Raw genomic sequence first — 21,143 nt, 5'->3', positions numbered from 1 at the left:
ATTCTACTTAGTCAGGTTAAAAACGACGCGATGAGCCTTATAAACTTGACTGTGATTTATAGATTTGAATCATATTAGTGAAATCGTGATGATGACTTTGTCCCGGCGATGAACGTGTTCCGTTCTGTTAGCTGGTCTGTCATTAAGGAGGAGCAGTCTGCCTATACTCTACCTATACAGCTGGTTGATGGAATTTCTGTCCTCTCAATGACAGGGAATATTGAGCATGAAGAGGAAACAGAGGAGGTAAAGTAATCAACATTTACTCTGTGATACTAACGCTTTTTTTTTTTAGGAAATGCTATCATAGATATCAGATAATTCAATTATTTATTATCAATATATTTGATCATAAATGAAAAATTGTATTTTCAGCACAATATTCCTGTTTGGAGCATCTTGCACATGTGTACACGCATTCTGTATTTTTTTTAAAGCTTTTGAATGAATTTGAGCTATATTGGTCTATCGGAGTGTCAGTATCCAGCTGTTAAATAAGCTAATGAATCATTAATGATATAGTTGTGGCTCAGTCACAATTAAATTCATTTAATTTCCGGACCATGGACAGCAATAAAACACGATGTAAAAACATGTCCAAAACGCAGCGTTAAAAATGACAGTCAACCGGTAGACCTACATTACACTTACATTTTAGTGATTTAAACAGACGTTCTTATCCAGAGTGATTTACATTTTAGTGATTTAAACAGACGTTCTTATCCAGAGTGATTTACATTTTAGTGATTTAAACAGACGTTCTTATCCAGAGTGATTTACATTTTAGTGATTTACATTTTAGTGATTTACATTTTAGTGATTAAACAGACGTTCTTATCCAGAGTGATTTACATTTTAGTGATTTACATTTTAGTGATTAAGCAGACTGTCTTATCCAGAGTGATTTATATTTTAGTGATTTAAACAGACGTTCTTATCCAGAGTGATTTATATTTTAGTGATTTAAACAGACGTTCTTATCCAGAGTGATTTATATTTTAGTGATTTAAACAGACGTTCTTATCCAGAGTGATTTAAACAGACGTTCTTATCCAGAGTGATATATATTTTAGTGATTAAACAGACGTTCTTATCCAGAGTGATTTATATTTTAGTGATTTAAACAGACGTTCTTATCCAGAGTGATTTATATTTTAGTGATTTAAACAGACGTTCTTATCCAGAGTGATTTACATTTTAGTGATTTACATTTTAGTGATTAAACAGACGTTCTTATCCAGAGTGATTTATATTTTAGTGATTTAAACAGACGTTCTTATCCAGAGTGATTTAAACAGACGTTCTTATCCAGAGTGATATATATTTTAGTGATTAAACAGACGTTCTTATCCAGAGTGATTTACATTTTAGTGATTTACATTTTAGTGATTAAACAGACGTTCTTATCCAGAGTGATTTATATTTTAGTGATTTAAACAGACGTTCTTATCCAGAGTGATTTAAACAGACGTTCTTATCCAGAGTGATTTATATTTTAGTGATTTAAACAGACGTTCTTATCCAGAGTGATTTATATTTTAGTGATTAAACAGACGTTCTTATCCAGAGTGATTTATATTTTAGTGATTAAGCAGACTGTCTTATCCAGAGTGATTTATATTTTAGTGATTTAAACAGACGTTCTTATCCAGAGTGATTTATATTTTAGTGATTAAGCAGACTGTCTTATCCAGAGTGATTTATATTTTAGTGATTTAAACAGACGTTCTTATCCAGAGTGATATATATTTTAGTGATTAAACAGACGTTCTTATCCAGAGTGATTTACATTTTAGTGATTAAACAGACGTTCTTATCCAGAGTGATTTACATTTTAGTGATTAAGCAGACTGTCTTATCCAGAGTGATTTATATTTTAGTGATTTAAACAGACGTTCTTATCCAGAGTGATATATATTTTAGTGATTAAACAGACGTTCTTATCCAGAGTGATTTACATTTTAGTGATTAAACAGACGTTCTTATCCAGAGTGATTTACATTTTAGTGATTTACATTTTAGTGATTAAACAGACGTTCTTATCCAGAGTGATTTATATTTTAGTGATTTAAACAGACGTTCTTATCCAGAGTGATTTATATTTTAGTGATTTAAACAGACGTTCTTATCCAGAGTGATTTATATTTTAGTGATTTAAACAGACGTTCTTATCCAGAGTGATTTATATTTTAGTGATTAAACAGACGTTCTTATCCAGAGTGATTTACATTTTAGTGATTAAACAGACGTTCTTATCCAGAGTGATTTACATTTTAGTGATTTACATTTTAGTGATTAAACAGACGTTCTTATCCAGAGTGATTTATATTTTAGTGATTTAAACAGACGTTCTTATCCAGAGTGATTTATATTTTAGTGATTAAACAGACGTTCTTATCCAGAGTGATTTATATTTTAGTGATTTAAACAGACGTTCTTATCCAGAGTGATTTATATTTTAGTGATTTAAACAGACGTTCTTATCCAGAGTGATTTATATTTTAGTGATTTAAACAGACGTTCTTATCCAGAGTGATTTATATTTTAGTGATTAAACAGACGTTCTTATCCAGAGTGATTTACATTTTAGTGATTTACATTTTAGTGATTAAACAGACGTTCTTATCCAGAGTGATTTATATTTTAGTGATTAAACAGACGTTCTTATCCAGAGTGATTTATATTTTAGTGATTTAAACAGACGTTCTTATCCAGAGTGATTTATATTTTAGTGATTTAAACAGACGTTCTTATCCAGAGTGATATATATTTTAGTGATTTAAACAGACGTTCTTATCCAGAGTGATTTATATTTTAGTGATTTAAACAGACGTTCTTATCCAGAGTGATTTATATTTTAGTGATTTATATTTTAGTGATTTAAACAGACGTTCTTATCCAGAGTGATTTAAACAGACGTTCTTATCCAGAGTGATTTAAACAGACGTTCTTATCCAGAGTGATTTAAACAGACGTTCTTATCCAGAGTGATTTACATTTTAGTGATTTAAACAGACGTTCTTATCCAGAGTGATTTATATTTTAGTGATTTAAACAGACGTTCTTATCCAGAGTGATTTATATTTTAGTGATTTAAACAGACGTTCTTATCCAGAGTGATTTACATTTTAGTGATTTACATTTTAGTGATTAAACAGACGTTCTTATCCAGAGTGATTTATATTTTAGTGATTAAACAGACGTTCTTATCCAGAGTGATTTATATTTTAGTGATTAAACAGACGTTCTTATCCAGAGTGATTTATATTTTAGTGATTTACATTTTAGTGATTAAACAGACGTTCTTATCCAGAGAAATTTACATTTTAGTGATTTACATTTTAGTGATTAAACAGACGTTCTTATCCAGAGTGATTTATATTTTAGTGATTTACATTTTAGTGATTAAACAGACGTTCTTATCCAGAGTGATTTATATTTTAGTGATTTACATTTTAGTGATTAAACAGACGTTCTTATCCAGAGTGATTTAAACAGACGTTCTTATCCAGAGTGATTTAAACAGACGTTCTTATCCAGAGTGATTTATATTTTAGTGATTTAAACAGACGTTCTTATCCAGAGTGATTTATATTTTAGTGATTTAAACAGACGTTCTTATCCAGAGTGATATATATTTTAGTGATTTAAACAGACGTTCTTATCCAGAGTGATTTATATTTTAGTGATTTAAACAGACGTTCTTATCCAGAGTGATTTATATTTTAGTGATTTAAACAGACGTTCTTATCCAGAGTGATATATATTTTAGTGATTTAAACAGACGTTCTTATCCAGAGTGATTTATATTTTAGTGATTTAAACAGACGTTCTTATCCAGAGTGATTTAAACAGACGTTCTTATCCAGAGTGATTTAAACAGACGTTCTTATCCAGAGTGATTTATATTTTAGTGATTTACATTTTAGTGATTTAAACAGACGTTCTTATCCAGAGTGATATATATTTTAGTGATTTAAACAGACGTTCTTATCCAGAGTGATTTATATTTTAGTGATTTAAACAGACATTCTTATCCAGAGTGATTTACATTTTAGTGATTAAACAGACGTTCTTATCCAGAGTGATATATATTTTAGTGATTTAAACAGACGTTCTTATCCAGAGTGATTTATATTTTAGTGATTTAAACAGACGTTCTTATCCAGAGTGATATATATTTTAGTGATTTAAACAGACGTTCTTATCCAGAGTGATTTATATTTTAGTGATTTAAACAGACGTTCTTATCCAGAGTGATTTATATTTTAGTGATTTATATTTTAGTGATTTAAACAGACGTTCTTATCCAGAGTGATTTATATTTTAGTGATTTAAACAGACGTTCTTATCCAGAGTGATTTATATTTTAGTGATTTAAACAGACGTTCTTATCCAGAGTGATTTATATTTTAGTGATTTAAACAGACGTTCTTATCCAGAGTGATTTATATTTTAGTGATTTAAACAGACGTTCTTATCCAGAGTGATTTATATTTTAGTGATTTAAACAGACGTTCTTATCCAGAGTGATTTATATTTTAGTGATTTAAACAGACGTTCTTATCCAGAGTGATTTATATTTTAGTGATTTAAACAGACGTTCTTATCCAGAGTGATTTACATTTTAGTGATTTAAACAGACGTTCTTATCCAGAGTGATTTATATTTTAGTGATTTAAACAGACGTTCTTATCCAGAGTGATTTATATTTTAGTGATTTAAACAGACGTTCTTATCCAGAGTGATTTACATTTTAGTGATTTAAACAGACGTTCTTATCCAGAGTGATTTATATTTTAGTGATTTAAACAGACGTTCTTATCCAGAGTGATTTAAACAGACGTTCTTATCCAGAGTGATTTATATTTTAGTGATTTAAACAGACGTTCTTATCCAGAGTGATTTATATTTTAGTGATTTAAACAGACGTTCTTATCCAGAGTGATTTAAACAGACGTTCTTATCCAGAGTGATTTAAACAGACGTTCTTATCCAGAGTGATATATATTTTAGTGATTTAAACAGACGTTCTTATCCAGAGTGATTTATATTTTAGTGATTTAAACAGACGTTCTTATCCAGAGTGATTTAAACAGACGTTCTTATCCAGAGTGATTTAAACAGACGTTCTTATCCAGAGTGATTTATATTTTAGTGATTTAAACAGACGTTCTTATCCAGAGTGATTTATATTTTAGTGATTTAAACAGACGTTCTTATCCAGAGTGATTTAAACAGACGTTCTTATCCAGAGTGATTTAAACAGACGTTCTTATCCAGAGTGATTTATATTTTAGTGATTAAACAGACGTTCTTATCCAGAGTGATTTACATTTTAGTGATTTAAACAGACGTTCTTATCCAGAGTGATTTATATTTTAGTGATTTAAACAGACGTTCTTATCCAGAGTGATTTAAACAGACGTTCTTATCCAGAGTGATTTAAACAGACGTTCTTATCCAGAGTGATTTATATTTTAGTGATTTAAACAGACGTTCTTATCCAGAGTGATTTAAACAGACGTTCTTATCCAGAGTGATTTATATTTTAGTGATTTAAACAGACGTTCTTATCCAGAGTGATTTAAACAGACGTTCTTATCCAGAGTGATATATATTTTAGTGATTTAAACAGACGTTCTTATCCAGAGTGATATATATTTTAGTGATTTAAACAGACGTTCTTATCCAGAGTGATTTAAACAGACGTTCTTATCCAGAGTGATTTATATTTTAGTGATTTAAACAGACGTTCTTATCCAGAGTGATTTATATTTTAGTGATTTAAACAGACGTTCTTATCCAGAGTGATTTATATTTTAGTGATTTAAACAGACGTTCTTATCCAGAGTGATTTATATTTTAGTGATTTAAACAGACGTTCTTATCCAGAGTGATTTATATTTTAGTGATTTAAACAGACGTTCTTATCCAGAGTGATTTATATTTTAGTGATTTAAACAGACGTTCTTATCCAGAGTGATATATATTTTAGTGATTTAAACAGACGTTCTTATCCAGAGTGATATATATTTTAGTGATTAAGCAGACTTTCTTATCCAGAGTGATTTACAGTAGCGAGTGCATAAATGTTCTTAATTTTTTGTTCTGGCACCCTGTGGGAATCAAACTCACAACCCTTGTGTTGCAACCAACATGAGCAACTAACTGAGCAACACGGTACCCTAACTATCGTTACGAATCAGGGTATGTTTGACTTACTATAGAGTGTAGGACAGGGGTAATCAACTCTTACCCTATAGGACAGGGGTATTCAACTCTCACCCTATAGGACAGGGGTATTCAACTCTCACCCTATAGGACAGGGGTATTCAACTCTCACCCTATATGACAGGGGTATTCAACTCTCACCCTATAGAACAGGGGTATTCATCTCTTACCCTATAGGACAGGGGTATTCAACTCTTACCCTATAGGACAGGGTTATTCATCTCTTACCCTATAGGACCGGGGTATTCATCTCTTACCCTATAGAACCGGGATATTCATCTCTTACCCTATAGAACAGGGGTATTCATCTCTTAACCTATAGGACAGGGGTATTCAACTCTTACCCTATATGACAGGGGTATTCAACTCTTACCCTATAGGACAGGGTTATTCATCTCTTACCCTATAGGACCGGGGTATTCATCTCTTACCCTATATGACAGGGGTATTCAACTCTTACCCTATAGGACAGGGTTATTCATCTCTTACCCTATAGAACCGGGGTATTCATCTCTTACCCTATAGGACAGGGGTATTCAACTCTTACCCTATAGGACAGGGTTATTCATCTCTTACCCTATAGGACCGGGGTATTCATCTCTTACCCTATAGAACCGGGATATTCATCTCTTACCCTATAGAACAGGGGTATTCATCTCTTAACCTATAGGACAGGGGTATTCAACTCTTACCCTATAGGACCGGGGTATTCATCTCTTACCCTATAGAACAGGGGTATTCATCTCTTAACCTATAGGACAGGGGTATTCAACACTTACCCTATAGGGCAGGGGTATTAATCCCTTCCTATTGGAATTAGGCCACCACAACAGTTTGTAAAAGAAAGAGCAATGGCATATTTTATCATATTTTTGTAGAGGGATGTGTGGGCAGAATGTTTAGATGTCTGGGCAGAATGTTTAGATGTCTGGGCAGAATGTTTAGATGTCTGGGCAGAATGTTTAGATGTGTGGGCAGAATGTTTAGATGTCTGGGCAGAATGTTTAGATGTCTGGGCAGAATGTTTAGATGTCTGGGCAGAATGTTTAGATGTGTGGGCAGAATGTTTAGATGTGTGGGCAGAATGTTTAGATGTCTGGGCAGAATGTTTAGATGTGTGGGCAGAATGTTTAGATGTGTGGGCAGAATGTTTAGATGTGTGGGCAGAATGTTTAGATGTCTGGGCAGAATGTTTAGATGTCTGGGCAGAATGTTTAGATGTCTGGGCAGAATGTTTAGATGTGTGGGCAGAATGTTTAGATGTGTGGGCAGAATGTTTAGATGTCTGGGCAGAATGTTTAGATGTCTGGGCAGAATGTTTAGATGTGTGGGCAGAATGTTTAGATGTCTGGGCAGAATGTTTAGATGTCTGGGCAGAATGTTTAGATGTGTGGGCAGAATGTTTAGATGTCTGGGCAGAATGTTTAGATGTGTGGGCAGAATGTTTAGATGTCTGGGCAGAATGTTTAGATGTCTGGGCAGAATGTTTCGATGTCTGAGCAGAATGTTTAGATGTCTGGGCAGAATGTTTCGATGTCTGAGCAGAATGTTTAGATGTCTGGGCAGAATGTTTAGATGTCTGGGGAGAATGCTTAGATGTCTGGGCAGAATGTTTAGATGTCTGGGGAGAATGTTTAGATGTGTGGGCAGAATGTTTAGATGTCTGGGCAGAATGTTTAGATGTCTGGGCAGAATGTTTAGATGTCTGGGCAGAATGTTTAGATGTCTGGGGAGAATGTTTAGATGTGTGGGCAGAATGTTTAGATGTCTGGGCAGAATGTTTAGATGTCTGGGCAGAATGTTTAGATGTCTGGGCAGAATGTTTAGATGTGTGGGCAGAATGTTTAGATGTCTGGGCAGAATGTTTAGATGTCTGGGCAGAATGTTTAGATGTCTGGGCAGAATGTTTAGATGTGTGGGCAGAATGTTTAGATGTCTAGGCAGGATGTTTAGATGTCTGGGCAGAATGTTTCGATGTCTGGGCAGAATGTTTATATTTTGCTGTTACTTTTTTCCCCCAACTAAACATTCATGCTGTCAATAACGAGTGCCTGTCCATGCATTCTGCAAGATTGGTTGTACATTTGAAACCATTTAACAGTAGGCTACAGCCGACACTTCTATGCAGAGGACCGATTGTTGTTAAATATTTATTTTATCAATTGATTATTGGGTTTCTATGTCCTGTCTTGGTATAGGCTTTGAGATTAAATAGGCAATGATGTCACGCTCCATTTCACACAGCAATACCGTAGCCTACCCATACTGTCAAATACTGGTCTATTTACTGTGTTGGCAGAATGTTAAAATGTATTCCAGTATTTATGCAGTATTTGGCAAAAGACTGTGACAGTTTCTGAAAGAGAAAACAATGGTCAATTGTTGTGGACCTGTCTGCAGAATGTTATAAATCAATAATGTTTTGTATTGTCTTTAATCCCCAATCTAAATTCTGAAACATTGGATGTTTCTCAATATGCACACTACCATGCTCCGCACTCTCATGCTCCGCACTCTCATGCTCCGCACTCTCATGCTCCGCACTCTCAAGCTCCGCACTCTCATGCTCCGCACTCTCATGCTCCGCACTCTCATGCTCCACACTACCATGCTCCGCACTCTCATGCTCCACACTACCATGCTCCGCACTCTCATGCTCCACACTACCATGCTCCGCACTCTCATGCTCCACACTACCATGCTCCGCACTCTCATGCTCCGCACTCTCATGCTCCGCACTCTCATGCTCCGCACTCTCATGCTCCACACTACCATGCTCCGCACTCTCGTGCTCCGCACTCTCGTGCTCCCCGCTCTCGTGCTCTGCACTCTCGTGCTCCGCACTACCATGCTCCCCACTCTCACGCTCCGCACTCTCAAGCTCCGCACTCTCAAGCTCCCCACTCTCATGCTCCGCACTCTCGTGCTCCCCACTCTCGTGCTCCCCACTCTCAAGCTCCCCACTCTCGTGCTCTGCACTCTCATGCTCCGCACTCTCGTGCTCCCCACTCTCGTGCTCCCCACTCTCATGCTCCGCACTCTCGTGCTCCCCACTCTCGTGCTCCCCACTCTCAAGCTCCCCACTCTCGTGCTCTGCACTCTCATGCTCCGCACTCTCGTGCTCCCCACTCTCGTGCTCCCCACTCTCAAGCTCCCCACTCTCGTGCTCTGCACTCTCATGCTCCCCACTCTCATGCTCCCCACTCTCATGCTCCGCACTCTCGTGCTCCCCACTCTCGTGCTCCGCACTCTCATGCTCCGCACTCTCGTGCTCCCCACTCTCGTGCTCCGCACTCTCGTGCTCCCCACTCTCGTGCTCCCCACTCTCGTGCTCCGCACTCTCATGCTCCACACTCTCATGCTCCGCACAAATCCAACAATAGAGACCAAACAAGATACAGGGGGGCAAAAAAGTATTTAGTCATCCACCAATTGTGCAAGTTCTCCCAAATACTTATTTTCCACCATAATTTGCAAATAAATTCATTAAAAATCCTACAATGTGATTTTCTGGATTTTTTTCTTCTCATTTTGTCTGTCATAGTTGAAGTGTACCTATGATGAAAATTACAGGATTCTCATCTTACAATTGGTGTCTGACTAAATACCTTTTTGCCCCACTGTATAGGCAAAATAAAAAATTTTACTTCATAATTATTAGCTAGATATGTCGATTGTAATAATCTATTTAGACAGCTAGTTAAACAGGCAAAAATGACCTAAAACTAATGTTAAGCAAGGTAGCTATAAAAAAAATCATTGGGGGGAGATAGCTAACAATTCTTTGTGGCTAGCTAACTAGCAATTTAACCCAATTGACTTACTATGTACTTACAGTACCCATTCACTGAACCACCTTCCAGCTGCAATAGAGAGGAAACAACATATACACAACGCAACTGTTTTACTTCATAACTATCAGCTAGCTATGTGACCTAAAACTAATATTATGTGGGATTGATTCTTTGTGGGTAGCTAGCTAACAGTACCAGTAGCTAGGCAGTATTGACTTATTATGGGCTTGCTATCTACGGTATGTAGGCAGGTAAACATGCCAAAATGTATTTCTTAACGTATCAAGATAAAATATTGTAGTCAAGCAACATTTAAAATGTGAATGGGCAACATTTCATCCCGAAGTCAAACTGTATTTTCTCTCGCTTCAGCTCTCGCCATTGATTGCAATACATATCTACGTGGTTGCATCATATTTCTTTCCGTACTTTTTGTTGAAGTTGCATCGATGTCGTCTTCCAAATATGCACAGACGTGCTCCGTTTCGTATACTTTGATTTGGACTCAAATAAACACTCGGGTCAAATCAAATCAAATCAAAATTGTATTTGTCACATACACATGGTTAGCAGACGTTAATGCGAGTGTAGCGAAATGCTTGTGCTTCTAGTTCCGACAATGCAGCAATAACCAACAAGTAATCTAACTAACAATTCCAAAACTACTGTCTTATACACAGTGTAAAGGGATAAAGAATATGTACATAAAGATATATGAATGAGTGATGGTACAGAGCGGCATAGGCAAGATACAGTAGATGGTATCGAGTGCAGTATATACATATGAGATGTATATACTGCATGTAAACAAAGTGTGGCATATAGTTAAAGTGGCTAGTGATACATGTATTACATAAAGATGCAGTAGATGATATAGGCTGGTCTAGAGTCAATTTGCGTGCTCGGAGCACGGTAGTCTGCATTTGGAGAAATACCCATTGTCTAGGCTACTGAAAACAATGGCAGTAGGCTACATAGAGTAGGAGCAAGCTGTGTTCAAAGTAAAAGTCCAACTGTTTTGCTGTTCACCTGTTAAATTTGTCTGTAGGCCATTAACTGCTCGTTCTATGGGATGCATTTCACATTTTGTTGTAGGCTATCTGGGCTATTTACTGGGCTATCTGGGCTATTTACTGGGCTATCTGGGCTATTTACTGGGCTATCTGGGCTATTTACTGGGCTTTCTGGGCTATTTACTGGGCTATCTGGGCTATTTACTAGGCTATCTGGGCTATTTACTGGGCTATCTGGGCTATTTACTGGGCTTTCTGGGCTATTTACTGGGCCATCTGGGCTATTTACTAGGCTATCTGGGCTATTTACTGGGCTATCTGGGCTATTTACTGGGCTATCTGGGCTATTTACTAGGCTATCTGGGCTATTTATTAAGCCATCTGGGCTATTTACTAGGCCATCTGGGCTATTTACTAGGCCATCTGGGCTATTTACTAGGCCATCTGGGCTATTTACTGGGCTTTCTGGGCTATTTACTGGGTTATCTGGGCTATTTACTAGGCTATCTGGGCTATATACTGGGCTTTCTGGGCTATTTACTGGGCTATCTGGGCTATTTACTAGGCTATCTGGGCTATATACTAAACCATCTGGGCTATTTACTAAACCATCTGGGCTATTTACTAGGCCATCTGGGCTATTTACTAGGCTATCTGGGCTATCTGGGCTATTTATTAGGCCATCTGGGCTATTTACTAGGCTATCTGGGCTATATACTAAACTATCTGGGCTATTTACTAAACCATCTGGGCTATTTACTAGGCTATCTGGGCTATCTGGGCTATTTATTAGGCCATCTGGGCTATTTACTAGGCCATCTGGGCTATTTACTAGGCTATCTGGGCTATTTACTAGGCCATCTGGGCTATTTACTAGGCCATCTGGGCTATTTACTAGGCCATCTGGGCTATTTACTAGGCCATCTGGGCTATATACTAAACCATCTGGGCTATTTACTGGGCCATATACTAGGCTATCTGGGTTATATACTAGGCTATTTACTAGGCTATCTGGGCTATATACTAGGTTATCTGGGCTATATACTAGGCTATCTGGGCTATATACTAGGCTATCTGGGCTATTTACTAGGCTATATACTATACTATCTGGGCTATATACTAGGCTATCTGGGCTTTATACTAGGCTATATACTAGACTATCTGGGCTATATACTAGGTTATCTGGGCTATATACTAGGCTATCTGGGCTATTTACTAGGCTATATACTAGGCTATCTAGGTTATATACTAGGCTATTTACTGTGCTATCTGGGCTATATACTAAGTTATCTGGGCTATATACTAGGCTATCTGGGCTATATACTAAGTTATCTGGGCTATATACTAGGCTATCTGGGCTATATACTGTGTTATTATCAATTTATAAATTAGATATTCTGTACATACGCGTAATTGATAAATGAGATATTTTGTACTAACGCACAATTTATAAATGAGATATTCTGTACATACGCACAATTTATAAACGAGATATTCTGTATGTACGCACAATCTATATATGAGATATTCTGGAGGTACGCACAATTTATATACGAGATATTCTGGAGGTACGCACAATTTATAAATGAGGCCCCAGGAGAGTATCGGGTATGTTGAGGTGGACAGTCAGTACAATTACGTCACAGCGGGAACCTGGTACGTTTGCAGTGTGGCTCGACACTTGATGTCTCTGAATAAAGCTCTGTCATGCAGTCATAGCTACTAACCTCTTTTGGAGCTATCACCCACCTGGTGTCCCAGGTCTAAATCAGTCCCTGATTAGAGGGGAATCACCCACCTGGTGTCCCAGGTCTAAATCAGACCCCGATTACAGTGGAATCACCCACCTGTTGTCCCAGGTCTAAATCAGTCCCTGATTAGAGGGGAATCACCCACCTGGTGTCCCAGGTCTAAATCAGTCCCTGATTAGAGGGGAATCACCCACCTGGTGTCCCAGGTCTAAATCAGTCCCTGATTAGAGGGGAATCACCCACCTGTTGTCCCAGGTCTAAATCAGTCCCTGATTAGAGGAGAATCACCCACCTGGTGTCCCAGGTCTAAATCAGTCCCTGATTAGAAGGGAATCACCCACCTGGTGTCCCATGTCTAAATCAGTCCCTGATTAGAGCAGAGGAATGAAAAAACAAACTGTGGAACTGGCTTTGAGGTCCAGAGTTAAATAGGAGGGATATAGAGGTTGTACTGTAACACCCCTGCCATCTCCTTCTAAGGTCAAGACACGAGGAAACAACGAGGAAACACTGAGGAGAAGTAAAGTGTTACCATGGTGACACTGTGGAGGGTTCCATGCTGAATCGTTCCAGATCATTCCAGAGCCCTGAGTGGAGTCAGAGTCTCCTGATAACTCTTCCCGGATCTCTGTAACCTTCTGGGATGAAGAGGTCGCCCTGAGCAACACAGAGCTCACACAGGCACAGGCAGGATCTAGATGGAGTGAGACGGTCCTATTTCAACGAACCAAAGCACGACTCTGGCAGTGACATCACCACCACCATGCTCCAACCAACTGAAGCACATTGCTGAAGATTCAGAGGATGGAGGGAGGAGAGGGGAGGAGACAGAGGATGGAGGGAGGAGAGGGGAGGAGACAGAGGATGGAGGGAGGAGAGGGGAGGAGACAGAGGATGGAGGGAGGAGAGGGGAGGAGACAGAGGATGGAGGGAGGAGAGGGGAGGAGACAGAGGATGGAGGGAGGAGAGAGGAGGAGAGAGAGAATGAGAGGAGGTGGTGGAGGGGTGTACGTGTGGCTCCTGGTGTGTATGTTGCTGGGGGATGTCCTGGGCTGGGTGACCCCTGGAGTTCATGTTGGGGTCGAGGCTCAGGCCAATGAAAGGAGAGTCCTGGCTCACATTCCTGGTGACATCATCATAGGAGCACTGTTCTCTGTTCACCACCAACCTCCTGCAGACAAGGTACACTGTGGTTTGGAGTGTGTGTGTTGGAGTGTGTGTGTGTGTGTGTGTGTGTGTGTGTGTGTGTGTGTGTGTGTGTGTGTGTGTGTGTGTGTGTGTGTGTGTGTGTGTGTGTGTGTGTGTGTGTGTGTGTGTGTGTGTTGGAGTGTGTGTATGTGACAGCGTGTCATGTGTATGTCTGACGGACTGTGTGTGTGTGTGTTGGAGTGTGTGTATGTGACAGCGTGTCGTGTGTATGTCTGACGGACTGTGTGTGTGTGTGTTGGAGTGTGTTTATGTGATGTCATGTGTGTGTCTAACGGACTGTGTGTGTGAGTGTATTGGAGTGTGTTTATGTGACGACGTGTCATGTGTGTATGTGTGTGTGTGTGTGTGTGTGTGTGTGTGTGTGTGTGTGTGTGTGTGTGTGTGTGTGTGTGTGTGTGTGTGTGTGTGTGTGTGTGTGTGTGTGTGTGTGTGGAGTGTGTGTGTGTGTGTGTGTGTGTGTGTGTGTGACGTCGTGTGTGTGTGTGTAATCCATAGGTCCATGAGCGTAAGTGCGGAGCTGTCAGAGAACAGTATGGTATCCAGCGTGTGGAGGCCATGATGCACACTCTGGACCTGATCAACTCTGACCCTCACCTCCTCCCCAACATCACTCTGGGCTGTGAGATCAGGTAGCAGCTCTTTGGACTGGTGTTAAATTCAACTGCAGAACGGTAGAACTCCACAGGGACTCACTAACCTTGTGTTGTGTGTGTGTGTTTGTGTGTGTGTATGTGTGTGTGTGTGCGTGTGTGTGTGTGTGTGCGTGTGCGTGTGCGTGTGTGTGTGTGTATCCCTCCCCCTCTTACAGGGACTCTTGCTGGCACAGTGCAGTGGCATTAGAACAGAGCATAGAGTTTATCAGAGACACGCTGGTCTCCAACGAGGAGGAGGAGAGTCTGAGCATGGGGAAATGTCTGGGGGAGGACGGGATAGAGATGACCCCTGTTAGAGGGAAGAAACCCATTGTAGGATTGATAGGACCGGGTTCCAGCTCTGTGGCCATCCAGGTGCAGAACCTGCTACAGCTGTTCAACATACCACAGATCGCTTACTCTGCTACCAGCATGGACCTCAGCGACAAGGTACTGTAGGGCAGAGATACACTTTACACTCATACTATCAATACTTTATGAGTACTGTGTTTCTGTTCTAGAGTCTGTATCAGTACTTTATGGGTACTGTGTTTCTGTTCTAGAGCCTGTATCAGTACTTTATGAGTACTGTGTTTCTGTTCTAGAGTCTGTATCAGTACTTTATGAGTACTGTGTTTCTGTTCTAGAGTCTGTATCAGTACTTTATGAGTACTGTGTTTCTGTTCTAGAGTCTGTATCAGTACTTTATGGGTACTGTGTTTCTGTTCTAGAGTCTGTATCAGTACTTTATGAGTACTGTGTTTCTGTTCTAGAGCCTGTATCAGTACTTTATGAGTACTGTGTTTCTGTTCTAGAGTCTGTATCAGTACTTTATGAGTACTGTGTTTCTGTTCTAGAGTCTGTATCAGTACTTTATGAGTACTGTGTTTCTGTTCTAGAGTCTGTATCAGTACTTTATGAGTACTGTGTTTCTGTTCTAGAGTCTGTATCATACATAATCTAGAACATAGTACTCAGAAGTTATTGATAGACTATTACAGAACATAGATAAAGTACTGATACAGACTGCAGAACACCATACTCATAAAGTACTGATACAGACTGCAGAACACCATACTCATAAAGTACTGATACAGACTGTACTGATACAGTACTGATACAGACTGCAGAACACCATACTCATAAAGTACTGATACAGACTGTACTGATACAGTACTGATACAGACAATACTATGAGTAATGTGTTTATATTGTAGTGTCTGTATCATTATGTTTTGAGTACTGTGTTCTAGAGTCTATATCAGTACTTTATGAACACTGGCCTAGAGTCTGTATCAGTACTATATGAACACTGGTCTAGAGTCTATATCAGTACTTTATGAACACTGGTCTCGAGTCTGTATCAGTACTTTATGAACACTGGTCTAGTGTCTGTATCAGTACTTTATGAACACTCTGGTCTAGAGCCTGTATCAGTACTTTATGAACACTGGTCTAGAGTCTGTATCAGTACTTTATGAACACTCTGGTCTAGAGTCTGTATCAGTACTTTATGAACACTGGTCTAGAGTCTGTATCAGTACTATATGAACACTGGTCTAGAGTCTGTATCAGTACTTTATGAACACTGGTCTAGAGTCTGTATCAGTACTTAATGAACACTGGTCTAGAGTCTGCATCAGTACTATATGAACACTGGTCTCGAGTCTGTATCAGTACTTTATGAACACTAGTCTAGAGTCTGTATCAGTACTTTATGAACACTGGTCTAGAGTCTATATCAGTACTTTATGAACACTGGCCTAGAGTCTGTATCAGTACTATATGAACACTGGTCTAGAGTCTGTATCAGTACTTTATGAACACTGGTCTAGAGTCTGTATCAGTACTTTATGAACACTGGTCTAGAGTCTGTATCAGTACTTTATGAACACTGGCCTAGAGTCTGTATCAGTACTTTATGAACACTGGTCTAGAGTCTGTATCAGTACTTTATAAACACTGGTCTAGAGTCTGTATCAGTACTTTATGAACACTGGTCTAGAGTCTGTATCAGTACTTTATGAACACTGGTCTAAAGTCTGCATCAGTACTTTATGAACACTGGTCTAGAGTCTGCATCAGTACTTTATAAACACTGGTCTAGAGTCTGTATCAGTACTTTATGAACACTGGTCTAGAGTCTGTATCAGTACTTTATGAACACTGGTCTAGAGTCTGTATCAGTACTTTATGAACACTGGTCTAGAGTCTGTATCAGTACTTTATGAACACTGGTCTAGAGTCTGTATCAGTACTTTATGAACACTGGTCTAGAGTCTGTATCAGTACTATATGAACACTGGTCTAGAGTCTGTATCAGTACTTTATGAACACTGGTCTAGAGTCTGTATCAGTACTTTATGAACACTGGTCTAGAGTCTGTATCAGTACTTTATAAACACTGGTCTAGAGTCTGTATCAGTACTTTATGAACACTGGTCTAGAGTCTGTATCAGTACTTTATGAACACTGGTCTAGAGTCTGCATCAGTACTTTATGAACACTGGTCTAGAGTCTGCATCAGTACTTTATGAACACTGGTCTAGAGTCTGTATCAGTACTTTATGAACACTGGTCTAGAGTCTGTATCAGTACTTTATGAACACTGGTCTAGAGTCTGTATCAGTACTTTATGAACACTCTGGTCTAGAGTCTGTATCAGTACTTTATGAACACTGGTCTAGAGTCTGTATCAGTACTATATGAACACTGGTCTAGAGTCTGTATCAGTAATTTATGAACACTGGTCTAGAGTCTGCATCAGTACTTTATAAACACTGGTCTAGAGTCTGTATCAGTACTTTATGAACACTGGCCTAGAGTCTGTATCAGTACTTTATGAACACTGGTCTAGAGTCTGTATCAGTACTTTATGAACACTGGTCTAGAGTCTGTATCAGTACTTTATGAACACTGGTCTAGAGTCTGTATCAGTACTTTATGAACACTGGTCTAGAGTCTGAATTAGTACTTTATGAACACTGGTCTAGAGTCTGTATCAGTACTTTATAAACACTGGTCTAGAGTCTGAATTAGTACTTTATAAACACTGGTCTAGAGTCTGTATCAGTACTTTATGAACACTGGTCTAGAGTCTGAATTAGTACTTTATGAACACTGGTCTAGAGTCTTCATCAGTACTTTATAAACACTGGTCTAGAGTCTGTATCAGTACTTTATGAACACTGGTCTAGAGTCTGTATCAGTACTTTATGAACACTGGTCTAGAGTCTGTATCAGTACTTTATAAACACTGGTCTAGAGTCTGAATTAGTACTTAATGAACACTGGTCTAGAGTCTGTATCAGTACTATATGAACACTGGTCTAGAGTCTGCATCAGTTCTTTGAGAGTGCTGAATCAACCCTAGAAATGTTACTCTGAATCAACACTAGGAAACATTGACCAATTGCTGTTTCTTTTCTAGAGTCTGTATAAGTACTTCATGAGGGTGGTGCCGTCAGATGCTCAGCAAGCCAGAGCTATGGTGGACATCGTCAAGAGATACAACTGGAGCTATGTCTCTGCTATACACACAGAGGGTAAGCCCTTATGTTTAGTTCCATTCCAACACAGTACTTCATTGAGTACCACTCTTCATATTTTCAAGCGTGGTGGAGGTATCATGAGGGTTTGCTTGTCATTGGCAAGTGACTATCGAGTTATGATATATATCTATATATATATCTATATATATATCTATATTTTTTTAAACGGAGTAGAGCAAAGAACAGGCAAAATCCTTGGGGGAAAACCTGGTTCGGTCTTCTTGCCAACAGACACTGGTTCGGTCTGTAACCTGACTGTCTAGAGGTCCTGGCTACATGGTCTTCTTGCCAACAGACACTGGTTCGGTCTGTAACCTGACTGTCTAGAGGTCCTGGCTACATGGTCTTCTTGCCAACAGACACTGGAGGACAAATTCACCTTTCAGCGGGACAAAAACACTTTGAACACATGGCCAAATATACACTGGTTGCATGCCAAGTACTGGAAGAATGTTTTCATGAAAAATGTACAAATATTGTCCAATCCAGTCCAGCACAGCTTTTAGAGACGCATAGCTGTAATCACTGCCAAAAGTGATTTTAACTTGTATTGACTCAAGGGTGTCATTACAACAGTATGTGGACACCCCTTCAAATAACTGGATTTGGCTATTTCAGTCACACCCGTTGCTGACAGGTGTATAAAATCGAGCCCGCATACATCCAATCTCCATAGACAAACACACATACTTTTTGCATATGTAGAACATGTAGGTGCAGTTAGCCTTGTTAAAACTGTGAAAGACTAGCTGTGAAGGTGTGTTTAGAATGTCTTTTTTATTTTATATTATTATATTTATTTTATTAATCTCTAGATGTCCTGTGTATTTAGTCATATTAAAACTGTGGAAAGACTCTAAATCTTGATCTCCTATGTCTGTTTAGCTGTTAAAACGGTGTAAAGAATAAAGATCTATGTACAGTTGAAGTCGGAAGTCTACCAACACCTTAGCCAAATACATTTAAACTCAGTTTTCACAATTCCTGACATTTAATCCTAGTAAATCCTAGTTTTTTAAAATGTCATTTTATTTTATTTCACCTTTATTTAATCAGGTAGGCTAGTTGAGAACACGTTCTCATTTTGCAACTGCGACCTGGCCAAGATAAAGGAAAGCAGTGTGAACTGACAACAACACAGAGTTACACATGGAGTAAACAATAAACAATAAACAACAATAAACAAGTCACAGTAGAAAAAAAGTAGAAAAAAAAAAGAAAAGAAAATATTTAAAAAAGAGTCTATATACATTGTGTGCAAAAGGCATGAGGAGGTAGGCGAATAATTACAATTTTGCAGATTAACACTGGAGTGATAAATGATCAGATGGTCATGTACAGGTAGCGATATTGGTGTGCAAAAGAGCAGAGAAGTAAATAAATATAAACAGTATGGGGATGAGGTAGGTAAAAATGGGTGAGCTATTTACCGATAGACTATGTACAGCTGCAGCGATCGGTTAAGCTGCTCAGATAGCTGATGTTTGAAGTTGGTGAGGAGATAAAAGTCTCCAACTTCAGCGATTTTTGCAATTCGTTCCAGTCACAGGCAGCAGAGAACTGGAAAGAAAGGCGGCCAAATGAGGTGTTGGCAGACATTTACTAGTAAATCCCTGTCCTGTCTTAGGTCAGTTAGGATCACCACTTTATTTTCAGGCTGTGAAATGTCAGAATAATAGTAGAGAGAATGATTCATTTCAGATTTGATTTCTTTCATCACATTCCCAGTGGGTCAGAAGTTTACATACACTCAATTAGTATTTGGTAGCATTGCCTTTAAATTGTTTAACTTGGATCAAACGTTTTGGGTAGCCTTCCACAAGGTTCCCACAATAAGGAATTTTGGCCCATTCCTCCTGACAGAGCTGGTGTAACTGAGTCAGGTTTGTAGGCCTCCTTGCTCACACACACTTTTTCAGTTCTGCCCACAAATGTTCTATAGGATTGAGGTCAGGGCTTTGTGATGGCCACTCCAATACCTTGACTTTGTTGTCCTTAAGCCATTTTGCCACAGCTTCGGAAGTATGCTTGGGGTCATTGTCCATTTGGAAGACCCATTTTCGACCAAGCATTAACTTCCTGATGTCTCTAGATGTTGCTTCACTATATCCACTTAATTTTCCTTTCTCATGAAGTCATCTATTTTATGAAGTGCACCAGTCTCTCCTGCAGCAAAGCACCCCCACAACATGATTCTGCCACCCCCGTGCTTCACGGTTGGGATGGTGTTCGTCGACTTGCAAGCCTCCCTCTTTTTCCTCCAAACATAACGATGGTCATTATGGCCAAACAGTTCTATTTTTTGCTTCATCAGACCAGAGGACATTTCTCCAAAAAGTACAATCTTTGTCCCCATGTGCAGTTGCAAACCGTAGTCTGGCTTTTTTAAGTGTATGTAATCTTCCGACTTCAACTGTAAGTGTTTAGCCAGAGCGACAGTAGTGAGTGCATCACTTCTTATACTGGTCCCCTTGTAGTAATCTAACCCACAACCCTGGCTGTTGAAGTGCCAAATTCTCTACCAACTGGACCATACACGGACCCTCTCTCTCTCTCTCTCTCTCTCTCTGGTTCTGATTGATGGTGTGTGGGGACCATGATGCTATTATAAACTCTCCTAAAAAAAACTCAGCAAAAAAAGAAACGTCCATTTTTTCAGGAGACTGTCTTTCAAAGATAATTCGTAAAAATCCAAATAACTCCACAGATCTTCATTTGAAAGGGTTTAAACACTGTTTCCCATGCTTGTTCAGAGAACCATAAACAATTAATGAACATGCACCTGTGGAATGGTCGTTAAGACACTAACAGCTTACAGACAGTAGGCAATTAAGGTCACAGTTATGAAAATTTAGGACACTAAAGAGGCCTTTCTACTGACTCTGTAAAACACCAAAAGAAAGATGCCCAGGGCCCCTGCTCATCTGCACGAACGTGCCTTAGGCATGCTGCAAGGAGA

General features: G+C 39.0%; 1 protein-coding gene and 1 pseudogene across 1 annotated transcript; one reads left to right on the top strand and one right to left on the bottom strand.

The window, feature by feature from the left end:
• Nucleotides 1–7,952: 7,952 nt before the first annotated feature.
• LOC127925314 (sperm acrosomal protein FSA-ACR.1-like) lies at nucleotides 7,953–10,475 on the bottom strand. Its single transcript, XM_052510164.1, has 4 exons — nucleotides 10,458–10,475; nucleotides 10,059–10,097; nucleotides 8,722–9,595; nucleotides 7,953–7,960 (listed from the first exon to the last, which is right to left on the bottom strand). The coding sequence occupies exons 1-4, from the start codon at nucleotides 10,473–10,475 to the stop codon at nucleotides 7,953–7,955; spliced, it is 939 nt and encodes a 312-aa protein (XP_052366124.1).
• A 3,191-nt stretch (nucleotides 10,476–13,666) lies between these two features.
• Nucleotides 13,667–21,143, top strand: part of LOC118380650 (metabotropic glutamate receptor 5-like) — a 42,311-nt pseudogene continuing 34,834 nt past the window's right edge.

The sequence above is a fragment of the Oncorhynchus keta genome, unplaced genomic scaffold, assembly GCF_023373465.1.
Source record: "Oncorhynchus keta strain PuntledgeMale-10-30-2019 unplaced genomic scaffold, Oket_V2 Un_contig_541_pilon_pilon, whole genome shotgun sequence".
Lineage (NCBI taxonomy): Eukaryota > Metazoa > Chordata > Actinopteri > Salmoniformes > Salmonidae > Oncorhynchus > Oncorhynchus keta.
The sequence above is the reverse complement of the archived record's forward strand: the minus strand, read 5'-3'. Positions and strand labels throughout refer to the sequence as shown.